Source organism: Periophthalmus magnuspinnatus, chromosome 4, assembly GCF_009829125.3.
Source record: "Periophthalmus magnuspinnatus isolate fPerMag1 chromosome 4, fPerMag1.2.pri, whole genome shotgun sequence".
Taxonomy (NCBI): Eukaryota; Metazoa; Chordata; class Actinopteri; order Gobiiformes; family Gobiidae; genus Periophthalmus; species Periophthalmus magnuspinnatus.
Genome location: NC_047129.1, coordinates 5,018,201 through 5,039,939, shown reverse-complemented (window position 1 = coordinate 5,039,939; position 21,739 = coordinate 5,018,201). Strand labels below are relative to the sequence as shown.

General features: G+C 40.3%; 1 protein-coding gene across 4 annotated transcripts in view; it reads right to left on the bottom strand.

Annotated features, from left to right (window-relative positions):
* LOC117394136 (uncharacterized) overlaps positions 1-21,739 on the bottom strand; it is a 137,726-nt gene that overhangs the window by 8,639 nt on the left and 107,348 nt on the right. For all 4 annotated transcript variants that reach the window (XM_055221235.1, XM_055221237.1, XM_055221234.1 and 1 more), the window contains exons 4-12: positions 17,808-17,946; positions 15,026-15,192; positions 14,308-14,442; positions 13,532-13,717; positions 9,451-10,148; positions 8,904-9,046; positions 5,328-5,549; positions 3,760-4,005; positions 725-852 (exon numbers count right to left, since the gene is read on the bottom strand). In XM_055221235.1, coding sequence (XP_055077210.1) covers positions 725-852; positions 3,760-4,005; positions 5,328-5,549; positions 8,904-9,046; positions 9,451-10,148; positions 13,532-13,717; positions 14,308-14,442; positions 15,026-15,192; positions 17,808-17,946 — 2,064 coding nt within the window. The remainder of the gene's footprint in view (positions 1-724; positions 853-3,759; positions 4,006-5,327; positions 5,550-8,903; positions 9,047-9,450; positions 10,149-13,531; positions 13,718-14,307; positions 14,443-15,025; positions 15,193-17,807; positions 17,947-21,739) is intronic.

Below are 21,739 nucleotides of genomic sequence, written 5' to 3'. Positions count from 1 at the left end.
CTTAAATATCCCACTGAAGGAAAGAATTAACTAAACTGAAATAAACACACCTTAGTTGTTTACAGTAAGTTGTAGATGTATGTGTCATTAGTTAAAGCTAGGGCATCTAATTGTCACACAGTGGAAGGAGAAAATAGATAGTAGTTAGACAATAAGTCTAACTTGTCCCCAAGTCTCACAAACCATTTGGCATTGTTAATATCCAATCTATTATGTTTACACAAAAATCTTTTTTAGAAGTGAAACTGGGGCTAGACTGCCCAAGCACATCCAATCAGCATGACTTTCGCACTCACTTTTGGGTTGGCAAGAATTAAAAAATACTCATAGCTATGGACAGAGTGCAGCTGTCACTGGCACTTTGTATCACAAGTGCTACTTTTCTTTTAAAATATACTATTTGTGAGAAAGAAAGTCAGGAACTCCAGCTTTAGGTCCATTGAACTACCCTGTTCATGCCCCTAATGAGTCATTTAAACCATATTAGCATGACTAGCCTTATTGTTTGGGTTTGAGTATGAGAATGGAGTTGTAAATGGATTGTATTGTAGGCCACTGTTTCTGTTCAAAGAAATATTGTATTTCCTCTTTCACAAAGATAACTAGACCTAATAATTAAATAAATGTTATCTTTTCAAATCATGATTTAAAATTCTGAATTAATGTCATTACATAGCGTATTTCAGCTGAGCAAAAAGACAAAGTAAAAGTAAAAAAAAAATACCTTATCTTCTCCTTTGCCTTCTGTGTGATAGGCAATGAGATACTCCTTTGCATCGAATGGCAGTTCACTAAATCTGTCAGCGGAGAGAGGCCCTCCAAACTGACAGAAGACCAGCAGACAAGGGACAACTGTGGAAAGGAGGAATATAATGAATGATAATATGATGAATACACATTTTTTTTTTTTTTCAGTTAAAGAAACAATGCCAGACCAACATACAGTTGGAAATGTGTTTGCCAGAAACAATGTTTGAATTTAAAGAATGTTTCTAGGTCTGTCCCCAAGCAAAGATTTCTTTTGTTTCTCTCTCTTCTGTTTCTTTTGTGAAATATAACAGAACCTTTTACTGAAAATATTAATGCTGTGGATTCAAACATGAAGTTCACACAGGAAGAGGCCAAGGAGAACAAACTGGCCTTCTTAGATTGTGCAGTAACAATAGGAGAGGACTGGTGTTTCCAGGTAGAAGTCTTCAGGAAAACAACACACACTAACCAATACCTGCTGTTTGATCCACACCATCCGCTGCTGCACAAACTCAGAGTTACTTGTATACTACAACAGAGAGCTCAAGTGGTGCCCACAAACACAGGGGGGGAAGTGAAGGAGGAACAACACGTGGAAAAAGCCCTCTTGGCTTGTGGATATCCAAAATGGGCTTTCAATAGATTTAAGAGAGCTAAAAACAGGGCAACAGGGAATCAGAACCTAGAAGGAAAGGCGTAACTATTCCTTACATAGCAGGTGTGTCAGAAAAATGTCAGATATTTTTCAGACAGTTTGAGATTCCGGTCTATTTCAAATCTACAAGCATTTTAAGACAGAAACTGGTTCACCCAAAGTACAAAACCCCAAGCCATAAACAAGGTAATATACTCTACTCCATTCAGTGTAGTGAAGAGTGCAGTGAGCACTACACTGGCGAAACTAAACACTCCATAAGAGAATGTACCAACATCGTCATGAAAGCTCCTCTGGATCCCGGTCCGCTGTACATCTCCCATCTTAAAGCCTCTAACCACTCCTTTGAAGATAGTGAGGTTTAGATGTTAGCCAGAGAAAAGAAATAGTTTGAGAGGGGAGTTAAAGAAGCTATTTTTGTTAGGGAAGACAATCCTTTCTTAAACAGGAAAGGGGGCCTGAGACATAATCCATCCCCCATCAACAGCCCCATCCTGGGACCCAAAACAAAGAAAAAGGAACAATGAGAACAATAAGGCCAGTAGGACCATTAAAGCTTGAAAGGGAACCCATTAAGACTGAAACTGGAGGCAACAGCTGTTTACAGTTTCAGTGTAGGTTAGACAGTTATAGGACAGTGTCCACCAGCAATCTGACCATAACTGAAGAAGCTATTGTTCAGACCTGGACGACTGAGGGATTAAACAGATCATATTTAGGCAGTGCATTTTTATAGATCTAGCTGTTTTCTTGTTGTATTCTACACTTGTATCACTATATTTTAAAAATGCATATGATATGTGCATGAGGACTGGCCCTGTTCATGCACATAAATATGTCCACACAGAGGGCTGAATGGTCAAAGGAGGGGGCTGTGAGTGCAAGTAAGAGATTCACATACCCTCGCTGAGAGTAAAAGAAACAAGGGATGTGGATGAGCAGCCAAGTTCTTCAGTTTCCAGGTAGAGATAAGTGCGAGTAGAACACAATTTTTTTTAGCATGTAAACACATTAGATACATATCAGACACTGTTCTTCAGACAACAAATGTCCACATGGAACGTCTAAATCTCTGCTTACATCTTTGAGTGTGTGGACCGGGTTTTGCATGGATAATGTGGGTACATTATTATGTCCTTTATTTAGACAGGGCGGGCCCTTGAGAGCAAGCTCCCACTTAAAAAAAAAAAAAAAAAAAAAAGTTAAGTATTGGAGCTGCGTTTAGTCCCATTAAACCAACCTTGCTCCTGTGCTTCGTTTCAGAGAAGAATTTTCTCTTAGGTTCAATTATTTTATCCAATGAACCAACATAAGCAAACTCATCACACACAATGTGGCCAAGCACCTGATGACCATCCTGGCTTCTCTGGTTGGTAGCACAGAGCACTACATTGAGATAACAGTAAAATATATAGCAAAATCAAGTATCTCCAATTTGACCTGGATGAGACAATGATTTCTTGATCTGACCTCTCTTTTCACTTGTATTCCTACATCAGTAGTGGTGGAGGCAGCAAGGAGGAGACTACTGCAGTATATATAGTTAAAGATAATAATAATTAAATTGTCACTTGACCAAATCTGATGGAAATTTCTTAAAATATCACAGATTTTCAGTTCAAAAGAAACATCTACAGGCAAAACTTCTATGGCGGCTCACAGGTCTCTCCTATTATGTCTAACTTAAAACAGTATATGGAACAATTTGAATAGAATGCATTGACCTCGTTTACAGGCACTCCACCCACACACTGGTATTACTATGTGAATGTCAAGTAGATTAACAAAATTCAAGATCTGGAACCCTTCACATATTGCTGTGGAGTCAAACATAAAGTTTACATAGGAAGAGAAAAAGAAGCCACTTGGATGAGTGGCAAAACGTCTTCACTCTAAAACTTTTCACCAGTTGACAAATGGAATTTTTGTTTTGCTATGGATCATACCTGGATGACTGAGGGATTAGACAGACTTCTGTTGTGAAAATTTTCCTTTTTGGTGAATACCAAAGGTCAACATGTGGAAATTATCACTCTTTTTCTCAATACTGCTGGTCACTGCTGGTAAATACATCTACCACTCTATAGTAATCGGAAAACTTTGGGATGAACTTTAAAATCTCCATTGATTTAACATTAGGCTCACTAAAAATTCAATGAGATGTGATGTCACAATCCCGAGTGCTATTGAAGGCAAGTTCATTTAAACCACACTTCAACACTGGGAGCTTGGATTTAATTTGTCACTACCCTGGAACCTTTCTCTGGTCTTAAACTGGGTTCATATTCTGGACTCCAAGCTGGAGAATGGGTTTAAATTGCACATTTTTTGTTGGAAAGGAGTGGAAAACTTACAGAGCAGCATACAAACAGCAACGATCATGAGGGAAATGGCAGGACCAGCAAACTCCATAGAGCGGTTGTCGCTTGTGGCTGCTTTGACGGAACAGTCAGCATAGTCTGTGCCCTCGCAGTCACACACATCCACAGTGAAGACCTCTGGAGTAGGACAAGCCTTGCCCTTAGCATCATAAACAGCCACCTCGATCCCATATGCACCGCGCCAAAGCGTCTCCTGAGAGTGGATGGCTGCCGTGGTATCTAAACAGTAAAATAGAATGAAACAAGGTCTAAGGGATAATCAAGGACTAATAATGCAGTTACATTTTTATAGCATCTCGCAAAACACCCAAGTGACACTGCAAATCTATGACATTGTCAGGATTTGGGTTTTTTGTGTGTCCTGTGCTATTTTCCCCCTCCCTTCTGTGTTGGAGCCTGGAGCTGGGTGGACACTCTGGCACCACCTCCACACACCTGCTTCTAATCAAGCAATCAAACCTTCACCTGTTACTAGAAAAGGACTGAGGATCCAACACTCAGGTCGAGATCGTCTTGTCACCTTCCAGTATTCTTGTCATTTTCCATTTTTTCTTCATGTCATGCTCCGGTTTATTTGTTCGTGTATTCTCCACGATCCCACATCCTGGAACCACTTCGCACCTCCGTCTCCGTCCCAGCTCTCCATGTCCGTTATGAACACCCCAGCCTCTGACCCTGTGACCCACGACCTGCTCCCAACTGTCTGCTCTGTCTACCTTCATTCACATTCATGTATCTGCAAATAAACTCTGTTGAACTGTTTCCCGAGTTTGTATCTTTGGTCCCTCCGTCAGTCTTTATGACGGACATTGGCCTCTCACACACCACGTTCATATCACCCTGGTCCCAATGCCCTCCATTGCAGCTCAAGCCTGACGAAACATTGATTGCACTATCAGATTTGGGATGGTATCTGTCAACATCTGTCACCATCCACCTTCACGCACATGTAAGGCAATGCCGTAAGTTTGTGAATATAGTGACAAATATCTCGACATCTATATTTTTATTTTATTTATCTGAGATGAACTTGTTACATTTAGCTTCACTTTCAAAAAGCATGTTATTGTACAGTTTTCACCATCTGGAGAGGGAATTAAAAGCAACAAAATATCTCCTGTGGTCCCAGTTCGGTTCCCGTGGTTTAGCTCAGTGTTATATTGACGACACTACACTCAGATTAACAGAGTTTAGTGCTTTGCTCATTGATTCAGCAGCAATCTCCAGTGCTTTTCAGTCCCTTGTGATAATTTTTTTCCTTTCTTTTTTTCTTCACAAGCAGTCATATTTGTTTTGATACTAATCTACCTGTCAATTAGACCCATCAAAAAACATGGAGATTCACTGGTGACCACACTCACATTTTCATAAAGTATTGAACAAGTGCCTATTCTGGTTCCCAGAGAAGCATTCTCATGGTGGCCTTGAGAATGCCCACCTTGAGAATGCTTGTCGGCATTAATATAGGTGTAATTCATAAATATATAAACATTTAAGTCAATCACAGCCATTAATTAATATTTTTATTGTTCTGTACATACCAGATAAGATTTCCACCTCCCACAGGCCGCGTGTGTTTTCAGTGACAATTTGGAAGGTGAAGGGAGGTCCATTGGGGTCCACGTCACCATCAGTTGCAGAAACATAGACAGTCTTTGCGTCAGCGCAAATGGACTCGGACACTGTGTCGAGTTTGGGACAATGATCATTGGAATCTGTTACTTTAATTGCTATAGTTCCTGTTGCAGTCTTTGAAGGCATGTCTGATGGAAAAAAAAAAAAAAAAAAAAGATTATACTTTATTAGATATGCACTTAATGTTTATGTTTAATGTATGTATGTATGTACAGTGGCTTGCAAAATTATTCATCCCCCTGGAACTTTTTTCTTTTTTAAATACTTTTTTTTTTTGTAACATTTTATGTGAATGAGCAACACAAAATGGCACACAAGAGTGAAGTGAAAGGAAATCTTTTACAAGATTTCCAATAAAAAAAAAAAAAGAATTTATAAAAAACGTAAAAGTGCAGTGTGCAAAAGTATTCATCCCCCTTTTCTGAATGCAATCAATTGTTTGTAGAAGTTGCCTGATGATTTTGGAAAAAACTGAATGTTGACCCAATGACTAAAAACAGTTCACCTGTGTGTAATCTTGTCTCAGTATATGTAGCTGTGCTGTGAAGGCCACAGAAGTTTGTTACGAGAGTGGTGGGGAGCAAACCACAAAATGAAGTCAAAGGAGCACACCAAACAGGTCAGAGAAAAAGTTGTGGGCGAAGTTTAAAGCGGTGATTGGATCTAAAAAGAGATGTTGGAACATCTCCAAGAGCACTGTTCAAGACAGCATACAGAAATGGAAAGAGTATGGCACAGCTGCAAACTTACCCAGACATGGCCGACCACCAAAACTTACAGAACAAACAAGAAGAGCACTCATCAGAGACGCAGCCAGGAGGCCCATGGTGACTGTGGAAGAGCTGCAGAAGTCATTTGGAGGACACAGCAAACAAGTGGCAGAAGGTGCTCTGGTCTGATGAGACCAAAATCAAACTTTTTGGCTTAAAAACAAAATGCTATGTGTGGAGAAAAACTAACACTGCACATCACTCTGAACACACCATTCCCACGGTCAAACACAGTGGTCGCAGCATCATGCTGTGGGGGTGCTTTTCTTCAGCTGGAACAGGAAAGCTAGTCAGAGTTGATGGGAAGATGGATGGAGCTAAATACAGGACAATCTTAGAAGAAAACCTGTTGGAGTCTATTAAAGACTTGAGACTGGGGCGGAGGTTCACCTTCCAGCAGGACAACGATCCTAAACATAAAACCAAATTGTCGTAACGGTGAGAAGGACTGAGCAGGAGTAATCCAGCAAGCGGGAGCCAGGGCAGGTGATGGGAAACAAGCCGGAGACCAAGACAGGAGAGGAGGCGAAGACACACGTAGGATCCCGCAGACAACGACAGGACAGACAGGGTGAGGAAACTCAGACGATCTCGCACCGAGTGTCTAGTCCCAGCTCCTCATATGCTCCGCAGCCGGTGGAGGTAATTGCGCTGATGCGCTCCAGGTGCGCGCGGGAGGAGCCGGGAACTCCGCCCAGCTCCAGGCTCAGACAGGAGAGGGAGGGGAAGGCACACAGGGAGACAGATTCTAGAGGCATCATGACACAAAGCAGCAATGGACTGGTTTAAAGCAAAACATATTCACGTGTTAGAATGGCCCAGTCAAAGTCTGGACCTAAATCCAACTGAGAATCCGTGGCAAGATCTGAAAACTGCAGTTCACAAATGGTGTCCATCAAATCTGGCAGAGCTTGAACTGTTTTGCGAAGAAGAATGGGCAAAAATTTTAGTCTGTAGGTGTGCAAAGCTGGTGGAGACATACTCGAAAAGACTAGCAGCTGTAATTGCACCAAAAGGCAGTTCCACAAAGTATTGACTTAGGGGTCTTTACTTTTGCACACTGCACTTTTTGGTTTTGTATTTTTTATTTTTTTTTATCTGGAAATGATGTATAACTTTCTTTCTACGTCACATGTACCATTTTGTGTTGCTTATTCACATAAAATGCAAATGAAAAAATATTTAAATTTGAATTTCAGTTGATGAACATAATTTCCTTGGGGTTATCCTTGACCATAAACTATGGAAGACACAGTTTACTTGTCTGAAAAATAAAAAAAAGCTAAATCTATTGCAGTTTTGAGGAAATCCAAATGTATGTTGGATGAAAAAGCATATCATAGTCAAAACTATGGATACTCACCTATGGTTTAGTAACAACTTCTGTAATGTACATTTTTATCAGGTTTCTCTTACTGTTACCGTACACTCCTAGTGTACTATCATGTTCATTCTGGCTGGGCTAAATCTGTGTGCATCTATGTACACAGACAGACACATACATATAACATATGCATGAACGTGCACATGCACGCATGGTGTGTATGGGCACGTGTATGGATTAAGACTGACACGCACACATAACACATGTATGCGCATGCGCACACACACGTGGTGTATATGGGCATGTGCATGGATTAAGACTGACTCGTACACTTTACACATAATACAAGCATGCACACGCACACGAGGTGTGTATGGATGAATTAAGATTGACATGTACACATGACACAAGGTGAATTAAGAAATGGTACAAGCATCTGGTGCATCTATTGTTGGTATGAGGAATTTTCATTCTTATTATTATGTTTTTTTAATTTTTTATGCTTCTGTCAGTAATGAACTGCTGTGTTGCTTTTGTTGTAGATAAAGTAGGAGGGTAAGCTAATAAGTATTTAGTTCTGCTTACTCCTTTTGAGCTCTGTGCAAATCTTATATGATAAATGTAATTGTTTGTGATCGTTTACTTTCTTTCTTATACCTGCTCAAATAAACTTCATTCATTCATTCATTTGAATTTCAATATTTAAATTTGAAAAAGTGCCAGGGGGATGAATATACATTATATATATATATATATATATATATATATATATATATATATATATATATATATATATATATGTATATATATATATGTATATATGTATATTTGTATAACAGAAGCAAGCTGAATGTTGTCAGTGGTGAATGCTTGTTATGTGCTCAGTAGATGAACAAGTTCTCTAGCAAAGAATGAATTACTATGTCACATGGTAGTCAAAACTAATGATGTGATGTAAAAGGTTTGAGGTGAAAAATTTGTATTTTATGCAGACTTTATTTTCATAAACAAAAAACAAAACAAAAATTTAATTTAAGTATTTGCCTTCAGTGGTGCATTTGTATTTACTAGTGAAGTCCTGAACCTCCTCCCTTTTTCTCATGAATGCAGTTCACATGTTATTTCATCCAAAACCTTGACATTGTCCAGATCCACACCTGGACTGAGTCATCAAACTGCTTCTGTCAAATGCAAGTACAGTAAAACTTACACATCACTGCTCTTATCTCAACATGTACTGTATAAACACATTTGACAAAAGGAAAAAAAAATAATTTAAAAAATCATAAAGCTGAGGTGTACAGTTTTTCTTTACAAGTGGTAATATAATCAAACAATCTTGAAAAAAATAAATAAAAAATGTTATGTATTATTTTGCTGCTCGTTACCTTTTGTGATGGCCAGGATCTTGGCAATGTATGTGCCGTTGATCACGAATGGCGACTCTCGGTCCGGAACTTTGTTTAGTCGTATCTCTGCTGTATCTTCGTCTATAGTAATCCAGTTGTCTGGATCAAAAGCTTTGGCGTAACTGCAAAACAATAAACATGGCAGTGAATGTAATAGTACATTACCTCTCCAACCAAAGATGAAATGTGGCTGTGTCCAGTCTATTGTACACTGAAACATTATGTTTATGTAAAAAGTGTATTATTGTTGCAAAACCTGAAATTGTTCATTCTTTTTTGACATTTTGATTTAACAAAACCAATGTCTTTATTACAAAAAAACAATGTATTTTTGTATTAATTTTATGTTTACAATGGTCAAACTATGAAAATATTATTTTTCGTAGTTGATTAGCCATCCCAGTCCTAAATTACATCGTACCTTCTAGGCAATTAACTGTAAGGAAAATTTACAAGGAAACATCAGGCATTCAATGACAAAAGACTCCTGAATCATTCTCATATGTGCTGAGTTTGTGGTACCCACTTGACATCTTCTGCAATCTCTCCAGTGTCAGGATCAATGGCAGCGTATGTTGTGATAACATCGTCTATGCTTTTATCAGGATCCTCTGAAACTGGCACATCTTTGGTCTCCGGCACAAACTCTGGTCCCTCTGGCATATTGTTTACTGAAATGTGGATGGGATAGCTTGGTTTCTTCTTAGGTCTTTTTTTCTTTGGCCTTGGTTTCTTGCCAGGTCCTAAAGGTCCCAAATGACCTTCAGGATGCAGTCCGACACCAACACCTGCTCCGAGGCCTGGTCCAGCTGCTCCGCCTGCTGGCCCTGCTGCTGGTCCTCCTCCTGGTCCTGGTTTTCCTCCAGGATGAAGAACAACCCCAAGCTCCGGGTGAGGTCCAACATCTAACCCCAGATCTACACCCAGATCGGGGTCAAGCTCAGCATCCAAGTCCGCATCCAGGTCGGCTTCCAAGTCGGCGCCCAAGTCAGCATCTAACCCGGCATCTACTCCAGCATGTAGTCCCATGTCTAACCCTAAGTCCATTCCGACACCCATGTCTAGACCCAGGTCCGCTCCAAGTCCTGCACCCACGCCGGCCCCACCGCCCTCTCCGACCTTCACATCCACATCCATCAGGACAGCACTTCCTACTACAAACGGAGCCACATTCTCAATCAGCAGATCCAAATCCAGATTCTGGACTTCTTCAAAATCCACAGGCTGGTGACAAAGAGAATAAAGTGTAAGTATTAGGGTTGTCAGAGGTATCAGAAATTAATACTAAAACCAGAATCAAAAATAGATAATCAATACTGACAAAGTACCATTAACAAGAGAAAATTTTACCTTTCTTAAACATTTTTAGAATAATCTTGAACTCTATCAACACCACACGGTAACTTAAATTTAAATTTACATTTTATTCTATTGTCTTGTGTGCTTTTGTCCTTTATCATTAAGATATTAAAATTGGTATTGAGTGTTGAACATGATATGACATGAATGCGTCCAGCTTCATGAAGATAGGCTGGTGATGCCACCTTCAGAAGTTACGGGTGAGATCCGTGGAGGGGCAAGCCCGCTCACAGTATGAACGCATGTTTATCTATACATTTTAGCAATAACAGGTAAAATTAAAACTGCAAGCAGTGATAAAGGCCCTCGCCACCCCTTACGACCGCGGGGTACACGCCACCGTGGAGATCCTGCCTTTCGTTTCGTTAGCTTACATCGCTCCTCCTCCCAAAATCAGTGACTGAGTAATACTACTCCATTCATTCCAATGGGAGCATTTATGACACTGTCACGCCTGCACAGTTGGAAATAGAAGTATGTCTTCTTTGGCTTTTTTGTTCAGTATGATGAGAGGAATGTATGTACCAAATTTAAATGGTCTATGACACAGTAATTTTTTTTAATCCTTGTTGACCAAAACCATGTATTTCAATGATAAATGTCAGATGTTGCCATGGCAACACCTTTCAAAATAGAGGTATGGTGTCATTGACTTTTTTGTTCAGTATCAGAATTGGGATGTCCATGCCAAATTTCAAATGTTTGTGATAAAGTAATTTTTTTACGTGCCATTTAAAAATTTCAAGGGGGCGCTGTGGAGCAATGTAATATTTGATATGTGTAAATTGCATATCTATGCACTCAGATCAAGATTTTGAACAAAATGTATATTAATGCCGAAAAATAGGAAACTGCATGTTTGAGTTACACACAATTAAAAACTTCAAAAAATGTCTTTTTTTTCTTTGCAGGCTGGCCACACCCACATTTTATGATGTAGAAAAATCCAAGACAGTTTCCTATAATCCCACATGTGTCTAGTTCATTTTGACCAATTTGCAAGTTTCTTGAATGAAAATCCAAGGCGCAAAAAATCCAAGTGTGAGAGGAAAAATTTGAGAAAAAAGGGGTTCTGCCCACAATGGCTGACTTCCTGTAGGGTTTAGTGTTACATAATATAATTTTTTACTTGTCTTGACATGTTCTATGTTTTTACCAAATTTCATTTGTCTACGATAAAAAGGTCTCTCATTGACGCAATGTATTTTGAATTTTGAGGTGACGCTATTGAGTCATTTTGAAACATTCATTTTTTTTTAATAGCAAAATAATAAATTTTTCACCAACCTTGAATTTTGGGTCCAATAAAATTGACTTTTCGTTAACGTTCAGGGGGTCAAAAATGACTTCAATCCTCCAAGAATGATAATAATAATGTAAACGCATTTTCCACACATTATTTTCTCCTAAACCATAACAGCTACCGTCATATGACTTTCTCACATTGTGCCCCATCAGAAATAAGGCCCCTGTGAATTTTTTCACACGTCCACTACAAATTGATTGTCTTCGACAAATTTTTGAAAATGAAATTTGAAGAGGGCGTAGAGAGTAAATTTATGAGAGAGTGCCTTGATTTGCATATCATTGCGTTCAGCTCACCAATGTACATAAATGCTGTATTAGCATTTTTCCCACAAAAAATGTGTGAAAGAGAAATATTTTTTTGAAATATTCCAAAATTTGCGATTTTGTAGAAAATTCACCATGACCACACCCAAAGTCATAATCAAAATGTAATTGATAATCTTTAATCACACATGGGCTTAGTGGGATTTGACCAAATTTGAAGTGTTTGTGATGAAAACTATGCGAGTAGATGTCCTGAATGCGAGGGTGTGCACTTTTGTCGTTCCCGGGTTTAATCCAATATGGCCGACTTCCTGTACATTTTAGGGCGCGGCCATAATATCATTTTTGTCATGTCCCGACATGTACTATTTTTTGATGTGAGTGTTGGATTTTTACGTCAACTTTTTTCCGAGTCGGGCTCCCATTGGCCCCATGAAAATCAAAGTTTGAGGTGGCGCTACCGAGTCGTCTTTCGTTATTTTTTCTCGGGGTCTTTTGTGACAATTAGAGCTCATCGAGTTCTAATTTTTGACACCACTCACTGCCATGTTGGGGCGTGTTTACAACTTGATTTTTGTCATCTTCCACGCTCCGGACGCGGTTTTAATGAGTCCCTCGGCGGGACGGAGTCCCAGGCTCGGGCCTAATAATGGAAACACATTTTCCACCCATTATTTTTCTCCTAAACCATAACAGCTACAGTCATGTGACTTTCTCACATTGTGCCCCATCACAAATAAGGCCCCTGTGAATTTTTTCAGAAGTCTACGACAAATCGATTGTCTTCTACGAATTTTTGAAAATGAAATTTGAAGAGGGCGCTAGAGAGCCATTTTGTGAGAGAGTGCCTTGACTTCCATATAATTGCGTTCTGCTCACCAATGTGCATAAACGCTGTATTAGCGTTTTCCCAACAAAAAATGTGCGAAAGAGAAATATTTTATTGAAATTTTCCAAAAATTGCCATTTTGTTGAAAATTCACCCTGACCACACCCAAAGTCATAATCAAAATGTAATTGATGATCTTTAATCACACATGGGTTTAGTGGGATTTGGCCAAATTTGAAGTGTTTGTGATGAAAATTGTGCGAGAAAATGTCCTGAATGCGAGGGTGTGCACTTTTGTCATTCCCGGGTTTGATCCATAATGGCCGACTTCCTGTACATTTTAGGGCGGGGCCACAATATCATTTTTGTCATGTCCTGACATGTTCTATTTTTTGATGTGAGTTTCAGATTTTTACGTTGACTTTTTTCCGAGTCGGGCTCCCATTGGCCCCATGAAAATCAATGTTTGAGGTGGCGTCTTTCATTATTTTTTCTCGGGGTCTTTTGTGCCAATTAGAGCTTGTCGAGTTCTAATTTTTGACACCACTCACTGCCATGTCGGGGCATGTTTACTACTTGATTTTTGCCATTTTCCATGCTCCGGACGCGGTTTTAATGAGTCCCTTGCCGGGACGTAGTCCCAGGCTCGGGCCTAATTAAAACAAAAAAAAATGTATGGTTAATAAGTTAAAAACAATACTGTGCAACATTCCAGGCAAAGCAATAACATCTCCACAATCGGTCAAGCAGGTGACAGACCCTTCAATAGAAAACCTCATAGTGTTCCTCCAAGGATCTTAACATTTCACTAAAGCATGATTGAACTTGAGGTTAAACCAGCTCTGACCTTGATGAGTTTGAGGATGCCTTCATTGGTCTCCTTGTCAGTTTCTATGGAGAAGAGTTTGTCCTCATTACCCTTGACAATGTGGAAGACTGCAAGCCAGTTGTCAGTGTGCTCCAGGTCCAGGTCTTTGGCTTTAATCCTCATCACCTCCACATCCTGGACGTTCTCATCCACCGACCCGGTATACTGCAAACACAATGCGAATATTTAGCTGTTTTTGGAGACTGATATGATCTCAAGCATAATTAGTACTTACTGTATCTAACCTCAACCAAAACCTTAACCTAAGCAATGTTGATTATTTAGTTAGTTGGGCTCAACCAACTAAACTATTGCTGCCCTTTAATACTTATTTACCCCTATATAAACTGCAAGAGCATATGCATCATTCAAGGCTTTTTACATTCCAGACAATCAAAATAATGCATAACATTTTAAACTGACTTTATTAACTTCTCTTTCAGTGGTGGCAAGCTTCTACTGTAGCCACAGCTGCCGTGGGTCAGACTGACTGAAGCAAGGCTGCCAATCTGCACCATCAGCTCTCCTGACTAACACCAACACTCATGTACACAACACATTCAAGCTAGGCAAAGTGGGTGAAGTGTCTTGCCTAAAGACACAACAACAGTTTTGCCACTGGTGCCCCACTTTGGCACCCAATCGTCTCCCATCAAAATTCTAAATAGACCCAGCCTTTCTTAGCTTCTGAGATAAGATCAGGCTTTGAAAATGAGGTTTGGGATGAATTAATGAGAACTTAAAAAATACCCTACCCCAGACTTCTCCAGAGTGGGGACGTTGTCATTGATGTCTAGGATCTTGATCTCCACTGTGCCAGTGCCTGTGAGTCCATCTGGACCCCCTCCCATGTCCCTGACCTGGATCACCAGCTTGTAAAATTCATAGGTCTAAGAAATGGACACAGCTTTAATAATACCTTGAATTACAGTAATGTGTGCATCAATTTAAAAAGAAAAACAATACATAATACACAATAGCTTTATCCTCCTTCTAGGTACTCCTGACAAAGATCCTAGTTCAAAATCTGTCAACGCAAACTTTTCTATACTAAACCATTTCCTCTTGTTGTTGATATATTTTTGCAAGATAAACTGTAAATTGTTGTGATTTTTTGCTAATATCTGGTAATGGGAAATTTTCCAATGCCGTATTGTACCCAGGACTCCTTCAGCTTGGTTCTTACTATCACGATTATTTTTGTTATGGTATCATTTTGAGAGGAAACCTATTACTTCTGATAGTTCATACTTCTCTCTTAAGGTTAAATCTTCCTGTCACTCACTCAGAGTATGACAGAGACTGAATGTCTGTGTTTGAGCAAAGATCACAACAGAAATGTACTGAATATATAATATCAACAAAATGGCAGATTATCACAGGAATCAGGACTCAGTAAGATTTTTTTCACCATATCACCCAGCCCATTAAATTGAAAATTGAGTTTTATTTCATTTTTTTCAAGGACCTAACCTCTCTATCCAGTGTGGGCTCTTTGACTCTCAGTTCCCCAGTCTTCTCATCGATGGTGAACATGAGCTCCCCTTCTGGCTTCTGGCTGATAATGGAGTAGTGCAGTTCGGAGTTTATGGTCCCCGGCTCATCATCATCTTTACCCTGAACTTTCATAACCAATGTCCCTGTGACAGACAAACACTTTACTATGGAGGCTGGTGTCCTGTATGATGTCCTGCATTCTTAGAAAAATTATTCTAACCAATAGTTTTTGGTTTCATCACTTTAAGGTGGTTATAGTGACTCAATATTGATACTTTGCAGTAACAACACACTTAGGCTGTTCTACATGTATCTCTATGGTGGAATGTTCAGTTACCATGGTTTAAACAACACATTTTTGGGAGCCTGAAAATGTATTGTTTAAATCAAAACGAGCATTCATGGTACTGTTTAGGTGTTTGAGGTTCAACAAATAAGTTGAGAGAGAATAAATGAAAAACTGTTGGCTAATGTTAGCTAACTTGTGACTGTAATTTTATATGTGAGAGACTTGTTTAAGAACACAAATCAACTCACCTGTTGCAGTTTCAATTAAGTCACTGTAAGTTTCAATTAACTCATTGTAAATTAAGATTGTCTTAAAACAAAACTGAGATTAAAATCTAACTTTAGTCACAGAGATTTAGATTGAGTAGTACATTGAGTTAGCATCACACCCCCAGGGAATATGGATGACATCAGCTGCAAAGTATTAATAAGCACTTCTTTGAAAACTGATCAACTACATTTTTGGGGCCTGTGATCATGAGTTCATGGTCCAGATTTTCAACCAAAATAAATTGTGTCTGTAATCTTCATTGTCATTATTCTTGTCAATTCTCATTATGGCAGACTGTGTTAGAATTTTATTATTATTATTATTATTTTTTATTTAACCTTTATTTAACCAGGAAGGTCCCATTGAGATTAAAAACCTCTTTTTCAAGGGAGTCCTGGCCAAGAGGCAGCACATTTCAAAACAAGTACATACAAACAAACAATGTTAAAATTGCAGCAATTACAACAGTTCAGTCAATTTCCAGTCTTTCTGCAATAAGTTCCAAGTAAAAGTTGCAGAGTGAACAAAGGCTTTCTTCCCCAGCTCTGTGCAAAAGGAACAGACAGCCACAACTGATCATTTGATAGCAAGGAGTAAGAGCCACTATTTTTCAGCAATCCAAGTATAGCTTTGTAAATAAAAGTGTACCAATGCCCCTGCCTTCTAGTGGCCAGAGAAGGCCATTCTACTCTTCAGTACAAGTCACAGTGATGGGTCATAGATCTACAGTTCGTAATAAACCTCAGGGAAGCATGATCTATTGTGTCCAACATTAGACATGAAGACATGAAGAAGAAGCATTCATATACAGAATGTCACCATAATCTAGCACAGATAAAAAGGTTGCAGTGACAAGACGCCTTTTTACTGCAAAAGAAAAGCACTGTTTATTGCGGAAGAAAAAAACAAGTTTAAGTCTCAGTTTCTTTACAAGTTTTTCTATGTGTGGTTTAAAGGTTAGGGAGTCATCAATCCAGACACCAAGGTATTTATATTCATGAACCACCTCTATGACATTTCCTTCAAGGGTGGACACCACTGGAATAGGCTCAGGGACCTTCTTAGAGTTTGAAAACAACATTAGCCTAGTTTTGTCAGCATTGAGAACTAGTTTTAGCTGAATAAGTGAGTGCTGAAGAGCAACAAAAGCTTTCTGTAGGGTTTCAATGGCCTGAGCAAGCGATGATCCATAACAGTAAATAACTGTGTCATCAGCATAAAAATGCAAATTTGTGTCAGAGACATTTTGACCCAAGTCATTGATGTACAAAATAAACAGAAGGGGACCCAAAACTGAGCCCTGTGGCACCTCCTTGTGGACAGTAACAAATTTAGAACAAAAACCTTCATGTTTAATGCGTTGGATTCTGTCATTCAGGTAATTTGAGAACCACGCTACTGCATGCTCTGACAATCCAAGGCTGAGTAGTCTGTTTTTTAAGACAGCATGATCAACGGTGTCAAAAGCTTTTGAGAGGTCAATAAAGAGTGACGCACAGTACTGTTTCTTATCCAGTGCCACAATAATTTCATTTATCACTTTCATAGTATCGGTGTCAGTATTGTGTTTTTTCCTGAAGCCTGACTGAAATTTGGAAACTATATCATTACAGTGCAAAACTTTCAACTGGTCACAAACTAGAGATTCCAGAATTTTGGATAAAACACACAGATTTGATATTGGCCTATAATTAGTCAGCACCGATGGATCACCTCCTTTTAATAAAGACAGAACAAAAGCTGATTTCCAAACCGATGGAATTTCTTTGGTTTTGATTGAAAGATTAAAAATAATTGAGAGTGGTTCTGCAATAAAATCCGCTGCCATCTTCAAAAAATAAGGTTCCATCAAGTCTGGTCCAGGAGGTTTTCTATGATCCAAAACCTTTAGAGCTTTATGCACTTCATGAACAGTAAAAGGTACAAAGTTAAAACAGTTTCCAGAAAACGTAGGGAATTCTGGGCAAGAGTTGGTTAAAGAAGTTCTTGCAGAGTCAAGAGTCAAATCAAGTTGAGACTGGACAGAGTTTTAGACAAAGCACTGCCTTCAGTTAGCCACAAGGAATGTTAGTATGACATCACTTCAAAAGTTTGAAGTAATTCTTAAAAGTGGTCTGGTCACCCTAATACACAGAATTCATTGGTAACAGATAATTTGTAGAAATAACCACTGACAAACTTTACATTTAATGTACCTACCCTTTTCACTAGCTTCTGAGATGTTTCCCGTGTGTAGCTCAAAATACGGATGGTTGTCGTTTTCATCCAGGACCGTGACTGTGAGTGGTATGTCATCCTCGGCAATGCTGCCATTCACAAACTTAGCCATCCCTGTCAGCTGCAACACAAATGAACATCAATATTGATTTTACTGATAGCTTACCAACAAATCACAGGGCCGTGTCATCAAGTATTTTGATGCTAGAGTGTGATAAATTGTTGTTTGGGCTCTCTTTTTATTTAGTTTAGACATTTTCCTTCAAACATGCTGGATTTCCGTGATAACAACCGAAGAAATAGCAATCCAATCAGAAAGTAGTAAGGGCTTCTCGTTATGGGTTGCCAGATAATATATAACCAACACCAGTTTGCAAAAGTTCCATTATTATTTTGTCATACTGCCATCAGTGGGTAGTACTCAGTGACATTTACTTGAGTCAGTTTTTTTAAATAAATTGTACTTTTGAGAGTACTTTTCTAGCAGCTTACATTTACTCCTACTTGGCTATTACTTTTCTTCTCCCGAATATGGCCAATAGTCATATAGAGTGGTGTATGCTCCGCTGCGACAGCACTACCTGAGCACCATCTGACTTGTTTATTTGTTTTTGTTGGTGTTTGTTTTTCAATGTTGAGATGCACTCAGGTGAAAAGATGATCCACCCGGGAAAGGCCGTAATAATCACCATTTTGTTACTGACATGGTTGATATGTGACAGCACTGCATGCTGACTGAAAGCGGCAACAGGTTACCGATCCTCTCCACTGTGCAATATCAAGCCCACGGTAATTTTGCCAAAGGAAACAGGGGAGACGTGGGGGTGTTTGCAGTAGGATTCAGAGATGTCCTTTCAAGCCCCCTCTTCCATCCATCATTCTATTGAATGTCCGCTCACTTCGTAATAAAATGGATCTTCTGCACGCTCGGTGCCAGCTAGAAAGGGCCTTCAGGGACATTTGTATCATCGCCCTCACAGAAACCTGGCTGGACATGTCAATCGCTGACTCTGATGTTGGTTTGGATAACTTTACAATACTCCGATCAGACCGAACTGAGCAGGCGGGGAAGAAATGCGGCGGCGGTGTATGCGTATACATCAATAATAAATGGTGCACAAACATCAAAGTCCATAACAAGTCATGTACACCTGACCGGGAAATACTGACTGTGTCCCTCCGTCCTTTCTACCTGCCCAGGGAATTCCCTACTGTTGTGATCAGCTGTGTCTACATCCCTGCCAGTGCGAACAGCAACACAGCAGCAGAGCTGATAGCCGGGGAAGCTAATGACAAATGACATGCTAGCTAAGTATCCTGGCGCTCCGCTGTTTATTATGGGGGATTTCAACAACTGTCGACTGAACAGTGTTTTACCATCTTTCCAACAGTATGTGGACATTCCAACAAGGTGGGCAAACATTCTGGACTTGTGTTATGGCAATATTGCCGATGCTTTCCGTGCTCGCTCTTATCCACCGCTCGGCAGCACTGATCACAACATCGTCTCACTACTTCCGCTGTACAGACAACTGAAAAGGCACCACCCAGAGTGTTACAGCGCGCCACAGTGGTCGGAGGAGGCCACTGCATGTCTTCAGGGTTCGCTGGCCTGCACAGACTGGGAGGTATTCCAGGGGGACATTGATGAGAGGACCTCGGTGATTACGGACTATATACATTTTTACGTCAGTACCTGCATTCCTGTTAAGTTAATTAGGAAATTCCCAAACATCAATCCCTGGATTACCCCTTAATTTAAACAAAGTCTGAAAAAGAAACACAAAGCTTTTAAGGATAATAATTTGGTTGGATTTGAAATTGGCAAATCGTGGGATGAAAAATGCTGTACTGAAGGCAAAACTGAAATATAAGGAAAGACTCAAAAGTGAGTTCTCCAGTATGAACACAAAACAGGCATTCCATAAAGTATGTATACTAGCAGGATGCAACGCCAAATCAAGTGCGGTAACAGTGATGGACCTAGTACAATTTGTAGGGGAACTCAATGATTTTTATGCTCGTTTTGATAGTGTGGACTATTCAGGTGAATGTGAGAGGCTTCTGAGAGCACTTTCTCCAACGGAACAGGAGGAACCACTCCCCTTCACAGAAGAGGATGTGAGGTTGCAGCTAAGCAGGTGCAAGCTGGGAAAGGCCCCTGGCCCTGGTGGCATCTCAGCAAAGGTGCTAAAGAGCTGTGCACAAGAAATGTCCCCTGTTCTTCATTCTCTGTTTAAAGAGGTCTTCTTCACTGCCACCATCCCGCCCATCTGGAAAATGTCAACAATAATCCCCATTCCGAAGAGGCCCAGGCCCACAGAGTTCAATCACTACCGCCCTGTGGCACTCACCTACATTATAATGAAGTGCCTGGAGAAGCTACTGCTAAACATCATCCTTCCAGTTGTCAATCCACAACTCGACCCACTGCAGTTTGCTCATAAGGCCAGAAGAGGCACAGAGGATGCTGTAGCCTGTCTGCTGCATCTCCTCCTCCAGCACCTGGATTCTCCTGGACACTTTGCCGGATACTCTTCGTGGACTTCAGCTCAGCCTTCAAATCCATCCAGAGGCACCTGATGATCCAAAAACTGCAACAACTCAACATTTCCACCAGATTCATTCATCTCATCTACAACTTCCTGAGCAACAGCAGGTAGTACGGCTAGGCCTGACCACATCCTCTGCCCTCACCATAAACACCGGCGCACCACAGGGATGTGTGCTTTACCCTTTTCTCTACACACTATACACAAACGACAATACAAGCCCATCCTCAAACATCACATATCTGAAATACTCCGACGACACTGCTGTCCTGGCCCTGCTCAGTGACAACACCTCTGTCTTGGATTACATGGACACACTCACCCACTTCACCCAGTGGTGCACTGATAACCATCTGCACCTCAACGTCAGTAAAACAAAGGAACTGATCTTCAACCTCCCCCCCCCCCCAATCACAGCAATCCATCATCATCAACAATCAAACAGTAGAGACAGTGGACAGTTTTAAGTATCTTGGCGTCACAATTGACAACACACTTACATTTGAACATCACATCACGGACATTCATAAAAGAAGTCAACAAAGACTATCAGTAATAAGAAAACTCATGTTTCTCCACACCTGCTATTACTGTTGTATAAATCCATCATTCAGCCCATCCTACTGTACTGTTCCACCTGCTTCTATAACATGTTTACTGTTAAAAACCGGACCAAACTCATTAAAGTAACACACACAGCTGCTAAAATCATAGGACTTCCCACACCCAATCTCACAGATCTAAATAATCGGGCTATTGGACGCTTTGCACTCTCCATAATACAGGACTCCACTCACCCCCTCCAGGACCATCTAATCCCTCTGCCCTCAGGACGGATGTACAGGGCGATCAGGTGCAGGAGGGCACAGTTCGGCAGAAGCCTGATCGCAGCAGCCATTGCCTTTTTAAACAACAGGCCCCCCTGAGGCATAATGTCTGTTTTTGTAATGTGTCTATGTAACTGTGATGTTTGGTGTTTATCTGTCTGTATGTCAGATGTACTCTGTGTATGTGGAAAATAATCTCCCCTCGGGGGCAATAAAGTACAGTAAAGTAAACTTCAGATTCAGGAGGGGCAGTGTGGTTTTTGTCCCTGTCGTGGAACACTGGACCAGCCCTATTCTCTCCATCAGGTCCTCGAGGGTTCATGCGGGTTTGCCCAACCAGTCCACATGTACTGTGTGGATGCCTTCTCCAGATCCACATAGTACACACATGTACTGTGTGGATCTGGAGAAGGCATCCGTGTTCCTTGTGGTGTCCTTTGGGGGCCTTTGCTAAGGGCTGTCCAGTCGCTGTATGACTGGAGCAGGAGCTGTGTCTGCATTCCTGGCAGTAAGTTAGACCTGTTCCCAGTGTGTG